The sequence below is a fragment of the Sarcophilus harrisii genome, chromosome 4 (genome assembly GCF_902635505.1).
Source record: "Sarcophilus harrisii chromosome 4, mSarHar1.11, whole genome shotgun sequence".
NCBI classification, from domain to species: domain Eukaryota; kingdom Metazoa; phylum Chordata; class Mammalia; order Dasyuromorphia; family Dasyuridae; genus Sarcophilus; species Sarcophilus harrisii.
In genome coordinates, this window is record NC_045429.1 from 349,040,212 (window position 1) to 349,062,835 (window position 22,624).

The 22,624-nt window shown below is 35.0% G+C and overlaps 1 protein-coding gene across 1 annotated transcript; it reads left to right on the plus strand.

Annotated features, from left to right (window-relative positions):
• Positions 1 to 11,954: 11,954 nt before the first annotated feature.
• On the plus strand, positions 11,955 to 12,905 carry LOC100918806 (olfactory receptor 4D1-like). Its single transcript, XM_003767954.2, has one exon. It carries the CDS (start codon positions 11,955 to 11,957, stop codon positions 12,903 to 12,905), a length of 951 nt encoding a protein of 316 aa, XP_003768002.2.
• Positions 12,906 to 22,624: the final 9,719 nt, after the last annotated feature.

The following is a 22,624-nucleotide window of genomic DNA, read 5'->3' on the forward strand; positions in this document are numbered from 1 at the left end:
TTCTTATCTGAACTGTTCATTCCTTTGACCATTTTTCATTGGAGAATGGCTTATTTTTTTAAAATTAATTAATTTTCTATATATTTTTGGAAAGGCCTTTATAGAACCTTTGATGTAAAAATATTTTCCCAGTTTATTGCTTTTCTAATTTGTTGATTAGTTTTGTTTGTAAAAATTTTAGTTTGGTATAATAAATTTTCATTTGTGATCAGTAATGATTCTAGCTGCTTTGGTCTAAAGACCTTTCCATTCCAAGGTCTAGGGTAAATATCCTATGTTCCTTCAATTTATTAATTTCATTCTTTATGCCTAGGTCATGAACCCATTTTTACTTTTACTTGGTGAGGCGTTGTATGGATCAATCCTAGTTTCTGCCATATTAGTTTCAATTTTCCCAGAATTTTATAAAATGTTCTTATCAAAAGTTGGGATTTTGGGTTTTCAAAGACTAGGGCAATTTTTGATGTTTTATCCTTCCTAATTATTCCATGAAAAATCTTTTTGCCAATAAAAAGTTTTGTAATGCTGCTTATAATATAATTTTAGATCTGGTAAGCAACCAATCATTTATTTTTTTCAATCCTTTAAAATTTTATTTGTTTTATATGAATTTTCTGTTATTTTTCTAGGTTTAAAAATTTTTTGGGGTTTTTTATAGCTAAATAAAAGATTGTTTAGGTTATTGTATCTTTATTTATTTGTGCCCTATCAAAGATTTAATTTTTCAATTGGTTAGATAGATTAATTTGTGTGGTTCAATTTTGAAAAGTTTCTGATTTTCCTTGGCAATAGATTCTAAATATTTTTATATTTCGATTCTTTAAATGAATTTCTTTGTAATTTGATGTTGGATTTTTGTTGTTTTAAAAGTTTTGGCAGTGGGATTTTAAAAACTTTTAAAGTTTTTTTTCTAATAATTTTTAGAGAAAATTTGGGGTTTCTATTTTTTTTATTTTAAAATTTTTTTTTTTCCTTTTTTTTTTTAATTTTTTTATTTTGGGAAAATTAATATTTTAAAAAATTTGAGGGGCCCTTTTTTTCCCAACTTATTGGGAAGGGCATTTTCCCCATTTTAAACTTCGATGGAAATAATTTAAAAATTAAATTAAATCTTTTCCATTTTTCCCTCCTTTCCCCACCCTAAGATTTGGGAAAGGTTAAAATTAAAATTAAAAGTGTTACATACACAAAATTTTTTCTTACAAAAAAAATTTGAAATTTTTACTTTTAAGGAAATAAAAGGCAAAAAAATTGGTTGGGATTTGGGGTTTTTTATCCCATTTTCTTTTTGAGGGTTCGTTATTCTCCCAGGCTGATTTTTATTTCCCAAAATTAAATTCCTATTATTTTTTAATAATTATTTCCTTGGGCCTAAAACCCAAAACTTCTAAGTTTCCCCCTTTTAAATATCCTTTGGGATTTTTAAGCAATAAAATTCCATAAATTTATTCACAATTTATTACCTTCTCCATTTTAAAAACCCTGGGTTTCCAGTTTTCCCATTCAAAAGGGGCTTAAAAATTCTTCAAATCATCCCTTTCCCCAAGTTTTTGGATCCCGGGTAAATTTGTTGAAAAGGTACATTTAATAATTTTTAAAAGTTTAATTCTCTAGAATGGTTTATTCCTTTCCAAACAATGAAAGGCTTTTTCCCCACCTTAAATTGATTTTCCCTTTATTTTTAATGTTAAATTTTCCAGGGTTGTCTTAATTTGCTTTTTGAAATGACTTACATTTTTCATATGGCTAGAAAGTTTCAATTTCTTCATTTGAAATTGTCTGTTCATATCCTTTGACCATTTATCAATTGGAGAATGGTTGATTTCTTATAAAAGAGTCAATTCTCTATTATTTTGGAAATGAGGCCTTTATCAGAACCTTTGACTGTAAAAAATATTTTCCATTTATTGCTTCCTTCTAATCTTGTCTTTTTGTTTTGTTTGTACAAAAACTTTTCAGTTTGGTATAGTCAAAATTTTCTATTTTATGATCATTGATTCTAGTTCTTTTTGGTCATAAATTCCTTCCTCTTCCACAGGTCTGACAGGTAAACTATCCTGTGTTCCTAATTTTTTATAATCTATTCTTTATGTTAGGTCATGAACCCATTTTGACCTTATCTTGGTTAGGGTTAAGTGTATTGCCTAGTTTCCCATATTAGTTTCCAATTTTCCCACAATTTTGTCAAAAGTAAGTTCTTATCCCAAAAGTGGGGTCTTTGGGTTTTCAAACTAGGTTGCTATAGTTGTTGACTGTTTTGTCCCTTGAACCTAACCTATTCCACTGATCAACTAATCTATTCCTTAGCCAATACCAAATTAACCGGGCTATTTTGAAGGAGGCAATAAAGGATCTGGATTTTAACTCCTGGCTGCACTTGAGGTGATTATTACTCTAAACTGAAACTAAGGCTGCATCCAGAAGCCCCTCAAAAAACTTGCTCCCAGAGAACTTTATATTTTAGATAAGAGAAATTTTTTTTCTCTACAATAAAAAAGAAAAAACATTTTAAAGTGAAAATATTATGCTTTGATCTGCCTTTGGTTTCCATAGTTCTTTCTCTGGATTTGGATGGCATTTTTCATCCAAAGTCTATTGGAATTGTCTTGGATCACTGTATTGCTGAGAAGAACTAAGTCTATTATAGTTGATTATCATACAATCTTGCTGTTTCTATGTACAATGATCTTCAGATTCTGCTCACCTCCCTCAGCATCAGTTCATGTAAAGTTTTTCCAAGTTTTTCTGAAATATGTCTGCTTACCATTTCTTATAGCACAATAGTATTTCATTACATTCATAAACCACAACTTGCTTAGTCATCCTGCCAGTTGATGGGCATCTCTTAAATTTTCAAATCCTTGCAAACACAAAAAGAACTGCTATAAATATTTTTCATATTTAAGTTCTTCTTTCTTTCATATAATTTCTTTGGGATACAGACCCAGATGTGATATTTCTTAATCAAAAGCTATGTACAATTTTATCACCCTTTGGGCATAGCTCCAAATTGCTCTCCAGAATTGTTGGATTAGTTCACAACTCCACAAACAGTTAAGCCCTCTTTCTTATTCAATTATCCATAACAAATCAATTACTTTCCTCCTACACTTACACCTCCTATATCATCCTAATTTCTGTCAAAGGTAGCACTATTCATTTACTAGGTTTACAATCTAGGAATCGAAATTGCCTTTCCACTTTCCCTCACTCTTTCTTATCCAATCAGTTATCATAAAGTTTTGTGCATTCAACATCCTCAACTATCACTTGTATTTGACCCTACTCTACATAGACAATCAAGTTTAGGTACACTGGCCTGTTGTAATAACCTCTGAACTGGCCTTCCTGTATTTAGTCTTTCTTCCCTATAATCCATCCTCCACCCAGTTGCTAAATTGATATTTTTAAAAGGCAAGTCTGACCATGTGTCTTCTCTGTTCAAGGAGGTTCAATGGTTCTCACTTACATTTGTTGTTGTTGAGTCATATTGGTCTCAATACTTTAATAAAAACAGAATTCTCCTCAACAGTGACAAGTAAAATGATCACATCCATGAACAGATACATCTCATGTTTGGATTCAGTGGTGCCTCTCATCCCATGTTTAATTGAAAGACCTCTTCCATTATATTCTAAAGATTTTAATTCCCTTATTTACCCTATCAAACTTATATCCCTATGTCCCATTCCCTAAAGGTTCTACTCTGTATTAAAGAGTAACTAATTATATCACTACCTGCTTAATAACCTCTCCCACCCTATAATGATGTTTAATGGAGGCCAATAGCAAAAATGCAGCTCCACTCCCAAGAAAGGTGTTTATAAACAGTTTGCATAGCAAACATACCAAATAGTTCACCTTAATGGATAGTGACTTAGGACTACTTTAAAAAATTGGTTTTATGGGTCAGTGGGAGGGATTTCATGGATGGAAACATCTCCAATCACATTATATATGTAATTGTGAACTCTGCCTTTATATATACATACATATGTGTGTGTGTGTGTGTGTGTGTGTGTGTAAGAAATTAGTAAATTTTTGTTTATTCCAGGTATTTTATCTTCTGTTTTTTTTTTATTTACTTAAAAGGGGTCCATTTGGTGCTATAAACAGCAAGGTGATTTAGTTATTGGCTAAACTCACATTAATATAAGAAAACATTCAACTTAATTATTTGATTTATAGACAAAGACAAAAAACCACACCCACATTTGTACTCACATCTGTACACACACACACACACACACACACACACACACACACACTGTAGTTAATTGGCAACTTTTGGACTTTTCATTTAGTTATTCAAAGGAAAGTAAGATGAATTTCTTTGTCTGTGGTGCTGAATTTCCACCTTCATCATTTGAAAGCTGGGGCTTGCTCTACTAAATTTCTCTGGAAGTTTATTTCATTTTAAGGGATTGTAATCCTTTCAAATCCCCGAAATCCTACACCTAGAGAAGCCCTAATATCGATAATGCTTTTGATACTTTTGTTCTGTAATGGGTCTCTTAAAGACTATGTGTTCTTGAGGTAACAATTCACGTACTTTTAATAACTCCCAGAGCTCCTCTGCTACCAGTGACACTGTCCTCAATTCTGTTTTCAGAATTTGGCCTCATCTTATTCTCCCTTAGGAAAACCTCACCTTCTCTCCCCTGGGCCATGTCTGTGTGTCTGGAGGTCAGGGAGAGGTTTGAAAATGTAGGGGAGTGTAGAAAGTGTGAGATAATATACTCTCTCTCCCATTCTGGGTTAGAGGTAAGTAAGGGACTTGGGCATCTCCCTTCATGTCATACTAAGATGATGGCCGAGGTCTTCCCAGAAACACTTTTAAGGGTCATAAAAGAAAGAGATGAGAGAACCAAGAGAATATCTGGATTTAGTGTGAGGACACATGAAGGTTAGAAGAGTATATTAGGCTGGAACACAGGAAAAGTCAGGCTGCAAGCAGCAAATTCCTGTAGCCTTTGGAAATCAAAACTCTCAGTGACCAGATATAGAACCAGATGTTTTCATTTGGAAGGAGGGTGGGGACAAAGAATATGGAAAAGTGCTGGCCTTTCTTATACAGCAGAGAAGAGATTTCTTTTTTTTTTTTTTTTTTTTTTTTTTTTAACAAAAGACAGATGATTCCTAGATCTGCTATGTTTTCCCCTTAGGGGTGTTTCATTTCTAGCTGTGTTGAAAGGACTCTGGATGCTGAGGACCTCAATTAGAGTCACTGTATCACAACCAGGAGCATACAAATGTATATGGGACAGGTAGTAGTTGTCTAGACAGAAAGTTTCACCCATTTCATTGTTCTTTTCTTTTCATTGTCTTTCTGTGTCTATACGAGGGATGGGTATTCTGGGTGAACATCAGGAAAATATATGAAGCTCTGTGGTGATCTTGAAAATACAAAATGGCAAGTACCTATTCCATCTGGGTTAGATATACATGAAAAACTTAAGAGATGGTCACCTACCTTATGAACAAATCATCACTGAGGATCTTCCTGGACATAGTTACAGGAAGAGTAGAGGTAATTAATGAGTAAATTAATGACTTTGTTGGAATTGAGGGTGGAAGTTGAAAGAGATAATTTATTGGCAATGTATAGGAAATTTCTTGTGAACATTTACCTCCTTATGCATAAGAAAAGCAAAGCTTTGAGTGGAAAGGGAATAAATATTTATTAAGTGCCTACTCTATGTCAGGCACTGTGCTAAGTATTTTACAAATATCTCATTTGATCTTTGTTGACAGCCATGGAAGGTAGGCGCTATTATTTTCCCCATTTTAACTGAGGCAGATAAAGATTAAGTGACATAGCTAGTAAGTGTCTGAGGCTAGATTTGAATTCAGATCTTCCTGACTCCAGCCCAGACCTCTGTCCACTGTACCACATAGCTGCTCTTAAGGAAGAAAAACCAATTGACTTTACAAGTTTAGAGAGAGATTAGGGATCACAAGTTTGGAAATGCATGAGTCACACCAAGAGATTCATGAAGTACTCCCTTGAAACAGAAGATCATGAATTCATAAACATTATATACAATTCCTACTGGCTCTTTGCCTTCTATCTCTTTCTCTTAGTCTACTTAGTCTTCTTTCTATCTTCTCCCTTCTTCCTTCTTATTTTTCAATCCTTTTTGCTCTTCTATTCCCATGGCTCAATTGTCCTCCTTTCCTTTTACCTTGACCCATCTCCATTTCTTTTACTTTCATGACATCATGAATGAAATATAAATTTTAAATCCTGCTGTTCTTGTTAGGGACATAGTATTGCCTAACAGTTTGCATCCTGGATTTGGAATGGAAAAAAACAACAACAAAAAACCTTGTTTCCCACACTGAATAGCTGTGGGAACATGAGCAAGTTACTTATTGTCTCTGAATCCTGGGCAACCCTCTAAAAACATAAATTATAATCTCTGTTGAAGTGAATTCTCATGCCTATGAAATCATAGCTCATTAATATATTGGCTTTCTTGGTGATGCTTCTAGAGCACATTCAAACTAAATTCATACATCACTTTAGAATCCTCACACTCTCCTTTTTTTCTCATTTTCCTAATGTCCTCAACACACATACATTATTTGCCTCAGCTTCAGTAATTATTCCTCAGGACCCTGCCATCTTTGAAGTGTGTTCTTAAAATAGGTGACAGAGGGGTAGTAGTTTGGTTAACAACTGAGAGAGATCCATACAATTTATTATATCCTATCTTGCTGTGGGCAAAATGTGTGTGTAGAGTGAGATAGAAGTCATTAGATAATAAGATATCAGAATTGTAAGTTATTTGAAACAAGGGAATATATTTCTTCATCCTCTACAATCCCTAAAACTTAATAAAAGACTCAAGAAAAGTTTATTGAAAGGAATTGAATTATAGGAGGAACAAAGTGAAATTGTCAAATTCGGTTTCCTCAAATTACAAATGAAAAAACTGAGACAGAGAGGAGGTGTAGTTAGCAGCAAGTTGTATTAATACTCAGATCTTCTGATTTCTGACTTAAGGATTTTTAACTACACTAAGGATTTTGTTTATGTATGCATATGTGTGTCATGCTTGCAGATAAAGAGGAAATGTTGACTTCCATTAGTGAGATTGTGAAAAGACCCTAAATTCAATTGAGAATATCATACCCATGAGAATATGAATTCTCATACCCATGAGAATATCATGTTTCATCATAACATGAAACAATATGAAGGAATTTATTAATTTTGAAATTTTATTAAACATTTGAAATTTTATTAATCATTTGTACCAGATAGATTTGGGCAGTATTATTCTAGGAATTTGGATGTCTTATTTTCTATCAGCTATGTGACTTTCTATGGAATGCCCAGTTTCCTGCTTCTATTCAGCACCACCCACTGGCAATTGGTATCGATTGCATCAGGAGGAGATTGTCTCCTTCAGCTTCGGCAGTTTGTAACAGCATTGCTTTACTTCTTTCCTCCCTTCGTTCCTTCATCCCTCCCTCCCTCTCTTCCTCCTTCCTTTCTTCCTTCCTTCCTTTCCTCCTTCCTTCCTTCCTTCCTTCTTTCCCTTCTTCCTTCCTTCCCTCCTTCCTTCCTTCTTTCCTTCCCTCCTTCCTTCCTTCCCTTTTCCTTCCTTCATTCCTTCCCGCCTTCCTTCCTTCCTTCCTTCTCTCCTTCTCTCCTTCCTTCCTTCTCTCCTTCCTTCCTTCCTTCCTTCTCTCCTTCCTTCCTTCCTTTTTTTCTTCCTTCCTTCCTTCCCTCCCTCCCTTCCCTCCTTCCTTCCCTGCTTCCTTCCTTCATTCCTTCCCTCCCTCCCTCCCTCCTTCCCTCCTTCCATCCTTTCTTTTTTTCCTTCTTTCCCTCCCTCCTTCCTTCCTTCCTTCCTTCCTTTCTTCCTTCCCTCCCTCTCTTCTTTCTTTCTTTCTTTCTTTCTTTTTTTCTTTCTTTCTCCCTTTTTGCAAGGCAATTAGAATTAAGTGATTTGCCCAGGCTTACACAGCTAGCTATGTAAGCTAGAAAGTATTAAGTGTCTGAAGTCAGATTGGAACTCAGGTCCTCTTGATTCCAGGACCAGTGCTCTATCCACTGCACATCTAGCTGCCTTCATTATTTTTTCTCTAGCCAATACTTTATACTTCTACCAGAGTAATTGTCCTTCTGCCAAGATCATGTCAATGATTCTCCTTGAAAATTTTCATTGGCTGTCAGCTGTCTACTGACTAAAATTCAAACTCTTTTTCCCAGAAGTCAAAGATTCCCCCAATCCAATGTCACCCTTTCCAGCCTTTACAAAGTTTTTTCAGCCTTATCTCCCACCACTCCCTACAATAAACTTCATGCTCCAGCAAAACAAGCTGACTCTCTGTCCTCAAAATAAATTCACTTCCACTCTCATTCTTCCATGGCTTTGTTTCCCTATGCATAGAAAAATTTTCCAGGCATGGTGGAAGTGCAAAGGAAAAGAGGACTTGAGAATAGAGGACCTCAAGCAACTCCCTTCACCTTTTTAGGCCATAGTTTGTTAAACTATTAAGTGGAAGGATTGAACCATCTGGCCAGAAAGTCCTTGCCAGCTCTAAATCCATGATTCTGTGATTCTTTCATCATATGACCTCCAGCTATCTTATGTAAGTAGCTGACAACTCTTCCTTTAGTTTCTGCCTATTAATATGAATGGATTCAAGAAGATTATTACTGTCCCTTGTTTGCTATAGCATCTCATGACCTTTACTTTTCTTTCCCACTCAATAAAGAGGCATGCCTTTATACTTTAAATTCTAATTATTTGGGTTTTTCACATTTTATGTAGTTGTCTAAGGCAAAGTTTCTTAAACTGTCGGTATCAACCCTGTATAGGGTACCATAACTAAATGTGAGGGTCATGAAAAACTTAGCAACAGTAAGATATCATATTCCATCAAGACTTAATTCTTTATGTAAAAATGAACAAGCACATCCAACTCATTAGTATGCAAAGTTGTTTTCATCTTTTATAAGTGGTAAAATTATATATATATATATACACACACCAAAGAATTGTTTTAAAATGAATTTCTTTATGATTTGTTATTAGTAAGTGTCTGATTTGTATACCTATATACCCAGGATTGAGTAAAAATTGCTCAGCGAAAAGGAATCGAGAGTAGAAAAAGTTTAAGAAGGTCTAAGGTGGAAAGTAAAAGACTTGGTCCTGTCCATGGTGCTGACTGGGCAGCTTGACATTTAGGAGCTTTTGGATTGGTTCTTCTAAACCAAAAAAGGTTCATATCCTTTGAAGGAATTGTCACACTTCCTGCTACTTCTATTTCTATACCTCAGTAGCCCTACACTTTGTAATGTTCTTGGTGCTTTTATTCTATAAAAGGCCATTGAAAAACTGTGTGATGCAATAATTTAGACACTTTTTTTCTTTTAATAACTTCCCCTATTCCTCTGCCTCTGGAAACACCATTCTCAGTTCTCCTTTTTGAATTGAACCCAATCCTTTTCTCTCTTGGGCATCCTCCCAGATGTAATGCCCAGCCTGTATATTCATGTTCCCTTGGGGTAAACATCAGGGAGATGTTGAAACTGTAAGATGTCTTTGAGGATGTTGTCCTAAATCCCATCTTTCATTCTGAACTAGAGGTAAGTGAGAGATCCATAGAATCACATCATCATTCTCCTTTTTTTCTGATTTATTATTGGGGGTCCAAGGCAGTACCTAAAGCAGGCCATGTGCTTGTAAATATTTAACAATATTCAAAATATGCTTTTAAATATAATCTGCATTATTTTCTTTCCCCCTAACTTTCTTAAATTTAGTCAACATCAAACAATACATCAAGCTCTGATTTTTGTAGCATTTTCTACATTTGATTTTCATAATGTAAATATTCAAAATGAACATTTAACAGTTGGCTCTCTTGAGTCAATATGAGCTGACTCCAGCATAGCACTGCAAAATGTCAGAGGTGAAAGAAATGAGGGTTGAAGTGCCTTTGGTGGGAATGTGGAAGGAAGTTGGAAGACAAGAATGGAAAGTGATGTGTCTAATTTCTGTTGATATGGGAATCAAGGCTTTCAGTAGACAAACACAGAACCATATTTATGAAATGGAAGGAGAATGTGGGACAGAGGATATGCAAACTCATAGGTCACACAGTGGATATTGTCTTTTCTAAAAAAGAAGAACACAATTCATAGACTTCACATATAATTTATGTCATCTCAAGTCAGTCCTCTATTTCTGTTTGTTAGCCTCATTTCTTCACATTCTCCATCTTCTCCCCACTTTCCCACTTTTTCTCTGGTGCAGGCTCCTTTTCTTTTCTATCTTTCTTCATCCATATTTTCTGTCTCTTCCTTTTCATACCTTTCAGTATTGTTCTCTGTTCTGTACTGTCCTCTGTTCTCTCATTTATTTCATTAATCTGATTTGGTATTAATTCCCAATTTATTCTTTTTTCCCAACTTATTATCTTATTTCTTATAGCATTTTATGGCTCCTTCAGATTAGATTCAGAATCCCCTTTTTCTATCTTTCCTTGCCTCATTTTTTTCATCATTTCAGCACAAAAATGCATAATATTTTTATTTATCTCATGGAAAATCTCCACTTTCATATGTTTTCTGAGAGACAATTGAGTGATAAGTTGAAGATTGGTTTAGCATCTCAAAAACATCTGTAGCCCTCATGCTATCTTATCTTGCCCTGAGACCCAATCTCACAATATTCATGTAAGCAGGGGTCCTCCTTCAAAGAGCAGCTCGAAGAAGGATCCTCTAGGAAATCTTCCTTGATTCTCCCCCAGCTTCTACCTCCATAATTTTTTTCAGATCTATTTACATGTCTTCACTCATACTTCCATCACCCCAGCTAGGGTTCATATTACCTCTCACCTGAACTACCAAAATTGCTTCCTGATTGTTTTCCCTGTCTCCTGTCTTTTTTCTCTTTAATAAATCCTTCACAACAGCTATGAAAACAATCTGCTAAAAGTCCAGTTTAACTATGTCATTCTGTTACTCAAAATCTTTCAGAGCTCTTGAATTGCCTTTAGAGGAAAATATAAATCCTGATAGCCTGACATTTAAGGTATAATCTGACATCAATCTATTTTTAGCCTAATTTCACATTACTTCTTTTTATATATGCTTTTCATACATATGTACATACATATTTCATACATATGTACATACATTTCAAGCTAACTGGCTTGATAGTTCTTCCTTGAACGCAACCTGATATTTTTTGCCTCAGAACTTCCATACAAGCTTTTCATATCCCATCCCTGAAATACATTATTTTCTACTGCCCCACCCCACTTCCAGGTCAAAGCTATAAGATTCTTTATCTTCCTTTAAATTTCAGTTCAGGCATCACCTCTTCTGTGTAGTTTTCCTTGAATCCCCTAGTGCTCTTTCTTCAAACATTCACAGAACACTTTTTTGGATTTCTCCTTTGCCCCCTCTGCTTCCTATCTTATACTTCTTTGTGTACATTTCCTATCTTTCAGCTCAAGTAAACTGCTAGAAAACATCAATTATTTTATTTCTGTTTTTCTATCACCAATGATTATCATAATACCTTGCATATTGCAAAGGCTCATTCAATATTATTTCAGTTGAAAGATTCAGATCATACTTCCACTATGTATTATCTCACCACTTTTTCTTTTTTTAATATATAAATTTCTGTTTCTTGACCTACTTGATAACATTCTCTTAGACATTACACCTAGAACCCTCCATCTTGAAAAGCCCTAGAGAAACAATTCTTCTTTCTCTTTTTTATCCTCCTCCTTCCTAATACTTGAGATTTCCAAAACAGGGACTTTATCCATAAAGAATTTTAGGTTAATTTTTTTTACTGATTCAATAAATCTTAACCCTTAAGATTCATCGGGACAAAGTATGTGGGTTTATCACCATCATCATCATCATCATTATTATTAATGGTTTGTTTTCTCTATAGGTGTGTTAGAAAGATTCTATGGAAGCAGGGAATCTCACTAGCGTGACTGAGTTTGTCCTCTTGGGACTTTCACAGGCTCAGGAGCTACAGGGTTTTCTATTCCTTGTGTTCCTAATTGTCTACATAACAACGATTACGGGCAACCTCCTCATTATAACTATAGTGACCTCCGACACTCGACTCCATACTCCTATGTATTTCCTTCTCCGGAACTTGGCTGTTATAGATCTCTGCTACTCCTCAGTCACTGCCCCCAAGATGCTGGTTGACTTCCTATCCGAGGCTAAAACCATCTCCTACCAGGGCTGCATGACTCAGATCTTCTTTTTCCATCTCTTAGGTGGGGGCACAGTCTTCTTCCTCTCAGTGATGGCATTTGACCGCTACATTGCCATCTCCCGGCCCCTCCATTATGTCACCATCATGAATCCTCAAATGTGTTTTGGGCTAATAGTGGCTGCCTGGGCAGGAGGCTTTGCCCACTCCATTGTTCAGCTCGCTCTCCTGCTTCCCTTGCCTTTCTGTGGCCCCAACATCCTGGATAACTTTTATTGTGACGTTCCCCAAGTCTTGAGACTTGCCTGTACAGATACTTCTTTCCTGGAGCTCCTCATGATTACTAACAGTGGGATGCTAGTACTTATTTGGTTCCTCATCCTCCTGGCTTCCTACACGGTCATCTTGGTGATGCTGAGTTCTCACTCAGGGGAGGCAAGGCGCAAAGCCTCTTCCACTTGTACCACCCACATCATTGTGGTGTCCTTGATTTTTGTGCCATGTATCTACATCTATGCTCGGCCCTTCACCTCCTTCCCTATGGACAAGGCTGTCTCCATCAGCTACACAGTCATCACTCCCATGCTAAACCCCATGATTTATACCCTCAGGAATCAGGAGATGAGATCTGCCATCAAGAGATTAGGAAAGTATCCAGTGATTTGTAGAATGAGTGAAATTCAGGCTAGTTGACTATGGGCAAGTCATTTTACTTCTTCCAGCCTTAGACTCACCCATATAGAAAATAAGCAGCTACATCCTATATCTCCCTTACCATCTACTCCAATTCTACAGTTCTACACAATATTGTGCATAGGAATATTGGAAGGATAGAGTAAAAGATGCATAGATTTTCTATATAAAAATTCCATATAGATATAGAATATAGGATAGGATATAAACTATATGATATATTGATTATGGTGAAGAGCCATTTGTGATATTAATACAAGTTACATAGGGAAGTGACTTCCTCTTCTCTCTTACTTATCATTATATTACAATTCTTCTTACCTGGTTCTGTGAACTCAAATCCTGTACATATTTGAACATATTTGCATCTTCGCTTATCTCCCAAATGCTTCTTTGTAGGGCTGTGGAACATACTATTTTTCTTTCTAATAATTCCTCTTTTATTCAGATGGCTTTTCTAACAGGAGCTTAGGAAGCTTCATGCTTAATATAAGGGGTATTGAGTAGACAAGAAAATTGTGACTCAGAAAATATATGTGAGATGTTATGTTATGAAGAAAAGAATATAGCTTTGAGATCTCCACAAATGTCTGTCTGTCTTCCTTGTGTCTTTATCTTTATTTTTGTTTTTTCTTTATTTTTTTGTAATTTCTTAGTTTTCTTTATTTCTTAGTTATTTCTCTGTGTTTCAACCAAAGGAATTGATGAATATGACTTCTGAGATGTCCATGATATTCAAAAAATACAGCTCTGAGAGGTCTTCTCCACAAATGTCTGTCAGTTCTCCTTATGTCTTTATCTTTATTTTTGTTTTTTTCTTTACCTTTTTGTTTCTAATAATTTCTCTGTGTTTCAACCAAAGGAATTGGTGAATATGACTTCTTTTTTTTATTATAGCTTTTTATTTACAAATATATGCATAAGTAATTTTTCAGCATTGACAGTTGCAAATCCTTTTGTTCCAACTTTTTCCCTCCTTCCCCCGACCCCTTCCCCCAGATGGCAAGTTGACCAATACATGTTAAATATGTTAAAGTATAAGGTAAATATAATATATGTATACATATCCAAACAGTTATTTTGCTGTATAAAAAGAGTCGGATTTTGAAGTAGTGTATAATTAGCCTGTGAAGGAAATCAAAAATGCAGGCAGACCAAAATAGAGGGATTGGGAATTCTGTGTAGTGGTTCATAGTCATCTCCCAGAGTTCTTTCCCTGGGTATAGCTGGTTTAATTCATTACTGCTCGATTGGGACTGATTTGGTTCATCTCATTGCTGAGGATGACCATGTCTATCAAGAATTGATCATCATATAGTATTGTTGTTGAAGTAAGTAATGATGTCCTGGTCCTGTTCATTTCACTCAGCATCAGTTCGTGTAAGTCTCCCCAGGCCTTTCTGAAATCATCCTGCTGGTCATTTCTTACAGAACATAATATTCCATAATATTCATATACCACAATTTATTCAGCCATTCTCCAACTGATGGACATCCATTCAGTTTCCAGTTTCTAGCCACTACAAAAAGGGCTGCCACAAACATTCTTACACATACAGGTCCTTTTCCCTTCTTTAAAATCTCTTTGGGATATAAGCCCAGTAGTAACACTGCTGGGTCAAAGGGTATGCACAGTTTGATAGCTTTTTGAGCATAGTTCTAAATTGCTCTCCAGAATGGCTGGATGGTGAATATGACTTCTAAGATATCCATGATATTCAAAAGATTGTGGAGAAGGCAAGAGGTCCTGAAGAACTATAAAAGGGCAAAGGTTGTCCCACTTTTCAAAAAAGGAAAGAGAAAAGAGCCCCAAACTATAGGTCAGTAAGCTTGACCTCAATCCTGGCAAAATTATAGAACTAACTTTTAAAGAGATGATTAGTAAGTATCTGGGAAAGAAAGTATTAATCACACAAAGTCAGTATGGCTTCATTGAGAAAAAGTTCTCAAACTAACCTCATTTTCTTTGTTGATAGTATTTCGAAATTGGCAGATCAAGGGAATGTAGTAAATATAGTTAACACAGAATTTAGTAAAATGTTTAATAAGGCAACTTCTGCTATTTTTGAATTAAATTACTACTAGGATTCAAAATGATCTTGCCATGCTAGAACAATGGATGGAAGTTGAAAAGTATCAAGTGAAAAATGTCATTGAGCCTTGAGGTGAGGGAACTTCCTAACAACTAAAAGTCATCCAAAATTAGAATGCATTATGTCAGGAGACTGTCCCTCACTGAAAACCTGGAAAAGTGTGTAACAAGTTTGGGGGATGTTGTAGTAGGAATTCTTTTGGAGCATGAGCTAAACTAGATAGCCAGGCTACAATTTTATAGGCCTCTCTCCCTCTCTCTCTCTCTCCCTCTCCCTTTTTTTCTGAATCAAGAACTATTATCAAGAACTATTTTGGAGTAAATAGAAGACAATACCAGCAAGCATGTAGGCAACAAGTATTTTTTAGGCACTTACTATATGCTAGCATGGTGTCTAAGTTTAAAGAGTTATAAGCAGAAGTAGGAGGGGAATAGAGGATAACAAACCTGGGCCCCACTCCAAAGTACATATTCAAAGAGGAATTCACCCTTGGGGAAGAGTGAAGGGATGTTCCAGGGTAAGAAGAGAGCTGAGATATGGTGATAAAAGTTTGAACGGTTAGGAGCAGAACTAGGAGAGGAATGAAAAATGGCTAGCCTGGAATCTTGTCCCAAATGATGGATCTTATCAATGGGAGAAAGAGACTCGAGGTGTGAAGGAATGTTCCAGGGGAAGAAGCAGCAAGGGAAATGTGATAAAGTTCAGAGAGTCAGAAGCAGAGCTTGAAGGGGAAAGATGATACATAATGAAATAATTTAATTAATAATATGATGTGATAATACCTTACATTAATTATAACATGTTACATTCACAATAGGATATCTAATAAAACAATTTAAATTATCAATATACATTTATATCATATAATAAATATAACTGGATAAGTATTTAAACTGGAAGAAACCACAAGGGTCAGCTAGCTCAACACATAGCTGAGTTATGAATCTGCTCTACACTTGGAATATCACAGATGTTCATTTAATTTTCATTTCAAGATCTCCAGTGATGGGGAGCTCATTATCTCCTGAGGTAACCAATTCTGATTTTTAATCCTAACTCTCTAATTGTTAGGAACATTATGTTGAATACAAATCTATCCTTTTGTAATTTTGATGTCTATCTTCATTGTTCTCTCTGGGGATAGGCAAAATAAACCTAACCTTTCTTCCACATACCAGTCTTCAAACATAAACCAACATTGATAATATTCTCCTTAAATCTCCTCTTCTCCATGCTAAATATCTTCAATCCATTCAATCAGTCTTGTTAAGCACTGTTTCCAGTTCTCTAACCATTTTGATAACTCATCTATTTTTTAATCTGCTTTCCTAAAATGTAAAGGCCAGATGAGATCACAAAACTCTAGACATGGTCTTATTAAGACAGAGTCCCATGGGACTCACTTTTTCATTCTCTACACTATTAATCATGCAGTCTTAATTTGTATTAGCTTTTGGTGACTATATCTTACTCAGTTTGTATTATGCTAAAACTGCAATTTCTTCTTTACATGAACTCATATCCAACTTGAATTTTTCCATTTTATTTCTGCATTTGGTTTTCTTTTTTGCCCTAGAACTTGCAATTTGTATTTGTTAAAATATATCAGCGAGATGGCACAGTGGATAGAGCACCAACCCTAAAGTTAGGAGGACCTGAGTTCAAGTTTGACCTCAGACACCTAACACTTCTTAGCTATGTGACTCTGGGCAAGTCACTTAACCCCAATTGCCTCGGGGTGGGGGATATATATATGTATATATATATATATATCACATTGTGAAATATATATTTATTAAAAAATAAAAGTGTCAAATTTGTAATGTATGCATGTATATGCCTATAATTTACATATTTTTGAAAGAAATAAAAATGTATGTATCATCTCTAACAAGGGAATGATGGAGTTATCCTGTGAACTTATTCTGACTTTTATTGCTATTAATAGTTTTATTTGCATAGTTTAGTCAAGTGTATATCATTCTTTTGGCTTTATTGTCTTCATTCTGCATTACTTTGTCTTCCTATATTTCTTTGAATTCATCATAATCATAAGTCTTTGGTCATAATTAAGTCCTAAACCATAATTTTTGGACAGTCTCATCTTATTGGCTGGTCATGTGTTTTGTTTCAAGTTTCTCTCCTTTCAGTTCTATTGCAAATTGTGCTAAAAGTAATATGTAAAGCTAGTTTTTGTCTCATAATGATAATGTTCTAAATCAATAAATTTAGTGGTGGTATCACTGGATCAAAATGCATAAACATTTAAAAAACTCTTTGAAGCATCTGAAGAGTAGTTTGACTTGTGTAGCAGTAAATCTAGAAATTAAATTATCATTTATTTATGACATTATTATTTATACTATGTCAACATGATCTATCCTTTTACATTCAATATTTCCAATTATAGAGTTTTGCCTTAATTTCTATATATTTTTATTTAAACAAATCATTTATGTGTATCTTGGTGGGCTAACTCCCAGATAAATACTTAATGCACTAATTACTTTAGCAAAGACAAATGTTATTTAAAATAATCATATAGTTTGAATATGTCTTGTTGATTCTCTAGGGGTTTCTAAAGAACTATCATACAATTCATATAAAGAGAGAACTCAAAGTTAGCAGCCTGTTGGTCAATAATTATTTTTTGTTTTATTATTATAGTTCAGAGTAGCACAATTATGTCAAACAGCAATAATTAGAATGGTTACTTTTTTCCATGCTGTTCTTAACATGAAATATAATAATATTTGTTGATTATGAATAATTCTGACCTTAGAATTCAGGAGAAATTTTTTTATTATATTAAGGAAAAATCTTTTCACTTCAAGGTGTTTTAGTATTTTTAATATAAAGGAGAATTTGTATTCTGCCAAAGACTTATATGTATCTCTTGATATTACGACTAGATTTTTACACAGATTTACCAATAAATCTATGTACAACAAGTTAAATTTGCTTTTAACTATTCACATTTAATTAAATGATTTTTATTTTTCATATGATTTAATGTGTTAATTGCTTCCCTAACATTGAACATCTTTGCACATAATGAATAATTTTACATATTTCTTTATTCCACTTACCATTATTTTATTTGAATTTTAATTATGATAATGCATATAAATAATTTCTTATTTTACTTCATCTTTCCCTGGTTTTGGAACCAGAACCATATTTGTACTACCTAGAGATTTGTAGAAAGAAGGTCTTTCCCAGGTTTCAGTTTGTCTGAGGCAATATCCATTCAATAATTAAAGGATAGATAAAAATTGAGGCAAAAGATGGCATGGTTTGCCTTCATCAAAAAAAAAAAAAAATCCGTCTCAGATGGGAAGACCTTCAGAGTTTCTGGCCAGAACCCAAATAATTGAGATTTACATTCATTCTAAGCCATCAAAATCCTAACAATGAGCAAGTGAAGCTTGAGGGGCTGAGACCTATTATTGGCCAATTAGTGAAAGACTAATTTGGGTAAAGCCTGGTTTTTATAGTACTATATTTCAAGAATCATAAATGAAAAGCATATGAGACAAAAGAGCTAATTGTCTCCTTTTTTTTTTTTTGAAAAATAACAACAACAAAATAATGAGATAATAAAATGAATAGGGGAAAAAAAATCTAGTCCCCAAACTCCAAGACACCTTGCAAAGTATAAGTGATCAAAATTTATATTCCTCTGGACAGAGCACCCATATTTAAGGGTATGACTCCCCACATGAACAGAAGGAGAAAAGCAATAATTACCTATTAAATAAAGTTCAAACTCCTTTTCCTGGAAATTGAAAATTTCCCCAATCCCTTGTCACCATTTCCAGCCTTTCTAAGGTCTTTCTAGCCTTGTTTCCCATCATTCCCCACAATATACTGTATGCTGCAGCAAAACTAGCTGGCTTTCCGTTTCCCTGTTCATTGTGAATTTTTTTCAGGCATTGTGGAAATGCAAAGGAAAAGAAGGCTTTGGGATGGGGGATCTTAAGCAACTTCCTTTACCTTTTTAGACTTCAGTTTCTTCAACTATTGAATGGCTGTTTGGCCAGAAAGTTCCCACCAGCTCTAAACCTTTGATTCTATGATACTTTCATGTAATGATGTCCAGTTATCTTATGTGAGCAGCTGACAACTGCTCATTCAGGTAATAATGGCTCTACCTAGTAATAAGAATGAATTCAAGAAACTTATTACTGTCCCTTGTTTGCTCTAGTATCTCATGACCTTTACTTTTGTTTCTCACTTGATAATGAGGTTGGGTACAGTAAAACAGTTTAATAACTTGTCAAATAGTCATGTCAATATAAGAAAGCAACTAACCCAATTATGTGTTATGATCAGAACGTATGTTCACACAATCCCTTCCCCACTACATACTTTAGTTATTTGACTGTTTTTTCTATTTCATGCAGTTGTCTAAGTGGGGAAGTAAATACTCTGGTCCTGTCCATGATGCTCACTGGACAGCTAGTCATTTAGAAGCCTTTGAATTGGTTCTTTAAAATTTTCCTAGAGGTTCATCTCATTTACAGCAACTGTCACACTTTCTGATGCTTCCATTTCTGCATCTCATCAGCCCTACAATTTGTAATGTCCTTGATGCTTTTAGTCTATAGAAGGCCACTGGAAAATGGTGTGATGCAATAATTTAGACATTAAAAAAAAATAAATCCTACTGTTCCTCTGCCCCTAGAAACACCACTCTCAATTTTCCTTTTGAATTTAACCCAATCCTCTTCTCTCTTGGATTTCCTCTCAGATGTAATGCCCAGAATATGTGTGTGTATTTGGGGTAAACTTCAAGGAATAGTTTAAACTAGAGGATGTCTCTTGGAATACATTTATTTTCATATGTTTTCTGAGAAACAAATGAGAGATAGATTGGAGGTTGTGTTAGCATCTCAGAGACATCTGTGATCTTCATGTTATCCTATTCTGTTCTATATCTCTCCCTATCTGAGACCTAATCTCAAGAGTATGCATGTAAGCAGGGACCTTCCTACAAAGAACAGCTCAGAAAAACCTTCTCCCCCACTTTAATAATTTCTTTCAAATCCATTTTATTCTCTTCACTCACAGTACTATCAATCTAGCTAAGATTCTCATCATTGTTTATTTGGGTTACCAAAATTATTTTGTAATTGGTCTTCTTGCCTCCTCTCTCTGTGGGAATTCTAAAATTGTCTGATCTGCAAGAAAAACTACTTGGGTGGAGTTTTGAGACAATGACACTTTATTAAAGGGTCTGTCTCTAATGAAATGAACCTTAGATCTTCCTCATAACACGAGATGCCTACTTCCTCCAGGGTCTTAGTTTTATATTGTTTGATACTAGACAAAAGAGGTAAAGCATATCAAAAATTCAAAGTCCAATTGATGGATAGATCTTGTCCTTGACCTTGTAGGAGACTCTAGACAAAACACAAAATACCACTCTTTGACCACTTTTTCATGAGTTGATGAGCAGACCTTAACATACCTATATATTGACTTTCTGGAAGTCCTACCAAACTAATAAGCATACCCATGGACTGGGCTGATAAACAGACACTAAAACATCCACTTGGGCCAATGAGCCATCAGAAAGGTGGGTTGTAGGCTGGCAATGAGGGTGACTCATTGGTCAAGGGCTCATGGTCATCTCCCCATGTGGAGCAATAGAAGGACATCAAGGGATGGAGGGGCAACAAAAATAGCTTTCTACATAATTGAATCACCTTTGCCACAATGGGCTTGGTCACCATAACAAGGAAAACAAGAGTGGAGGCCCTCTAGTTAGTTTCCTATGATTAAACAAGTGTTGTTACAATTTGTACTTCACAATATTCTGAGGCCTAATATGCAGAACTTATAATTACGACCCTTATGGAATCATATCAAACTGATTCATATTGATTGAAATAAATGAGGGTACAATAAAATAGTAACCCAATTAACTATCTAACACATCTCTCTTTTCTTCAATTCATCCTTCATAGCATCTGTGAAAACAATCTTCATAAAGCCAGGTTTGACCATATCATTATGCTGCTCAAAATCTTTCAGAGGCCTCCAAATGCCTTTAGGTTAAAGTGTAAATCACATAGCTTGACATTTAAGGTACAATTTGACATCAGTCTACCTTTTTAGCCTAATTCACATTACTTCTCTTCACACATGCTTTACATTTCAGGTAAATTAGCTAAGTAGCTATTGCTTGAACTCAACTTGATGTCTTCTGTCTCAAAATTTTTACATAAGCCTTTAGCACCCCTTTCCTGAAATGCATTATTTTCTAATGTTCCTTTTCTCCCTCACTCAAAGCTTCCTTATCTTCATTTAAGGTTCAGCTCAGGTACCACAAGTTCTGTATAGTTTTCCTTGACTCCCCCTAGTGCTCTCTCTTCAAATATTCACAGAGCACTTTTTTGGATTTCTCCTTTCTCTTTTCTACTCCCTGTCTTATACTTCTTTGTGTACATTTCGTATCCCTTATCTCAAACTGCTTGAAGGCAGGGATTATTTTATTTCTGTCTTTCTATCATCAATGATTAGTACAATGTTTTGTATATTGCAAAGGCTCAGTCACTATTATTTCAGTCAAAAAGACGACATTGGACTCAGCTCTTACTTTCACTGTGCATCCTTCATCACGTTTTCTGTTTCTTTTCTCACTCTCTCTCTCTCTCTCTTTTGCTGAAGCACTTGGGGTTAAGTGACTTGCCCAAGATCACACAGCTAGGAAGTGTTGTCTGAGGTCAGATTTGAACTCAGGTCCTCCTGACTTCAGGGCTGGTGCTCTATCTATCCACTGTGCCACTTAGCTGCCCCACCTTTTCTTTTTTATATATAGGAATTTCTGTTTCCTGAACCTACTTGCTAGCATTCTTTGAGGCATTATACCCAGAGCCTTCCATCTTATAAAGTCCTAGAGAAGTAACTCTTACTTTTTTTTAATCCTTCTCTTCCTTAATGCTTAAGATTTCAAAATAGAATTTTATCCATAATGAATGATAGGTTCAAATTTTTACTGATTCAATAAATCCTGATACTTTAGATTTATAGTGTATGTGTATGTGTGTGTGTGCGTGTGTATGTTTATTAGTGTGTTTTTTCTCAAGCTACATTCAAAAGGTATAATGGAAGCAGAGAATCTCACTAACATGGCTGAATTGGTCTACTTGGGACTCTCACAAGCTCAGGAACTTCAGAGTTTTCTATTTCTTGTGTTTGTAATTGTCTAAATAACAACTGTCATGGACATTCTCCTCATTATAACTGTAGTGACCTCCAACACTCAGCTCCACAATCCCAACTATTTCCCTCTCCATAGTTTAACTGGAGCTAGAACTCAGGTCTCTTGTTTGCTTGACCTTTTCCAATCTGTTATTCTTTATACTAGATGACCCGATCATCTGCAAATACTTTGTAAAACACAAAATATTTGCAAACTACAGCATACACTACTTCCACATTGGTGGATATAGACCTTTAATAGGTGTTCTCTTTATTCCACTTGATTATAGGAAGGAAGTTTTTAGTTCAAACTTCACTGCAAGTATAACAAGAGAAAATGAATTCTAACAGTTCAACAAGGATAAATAACATGTCTCTTAACTCTTGACAGGAGACATTCCTAAATGAAATAAATAG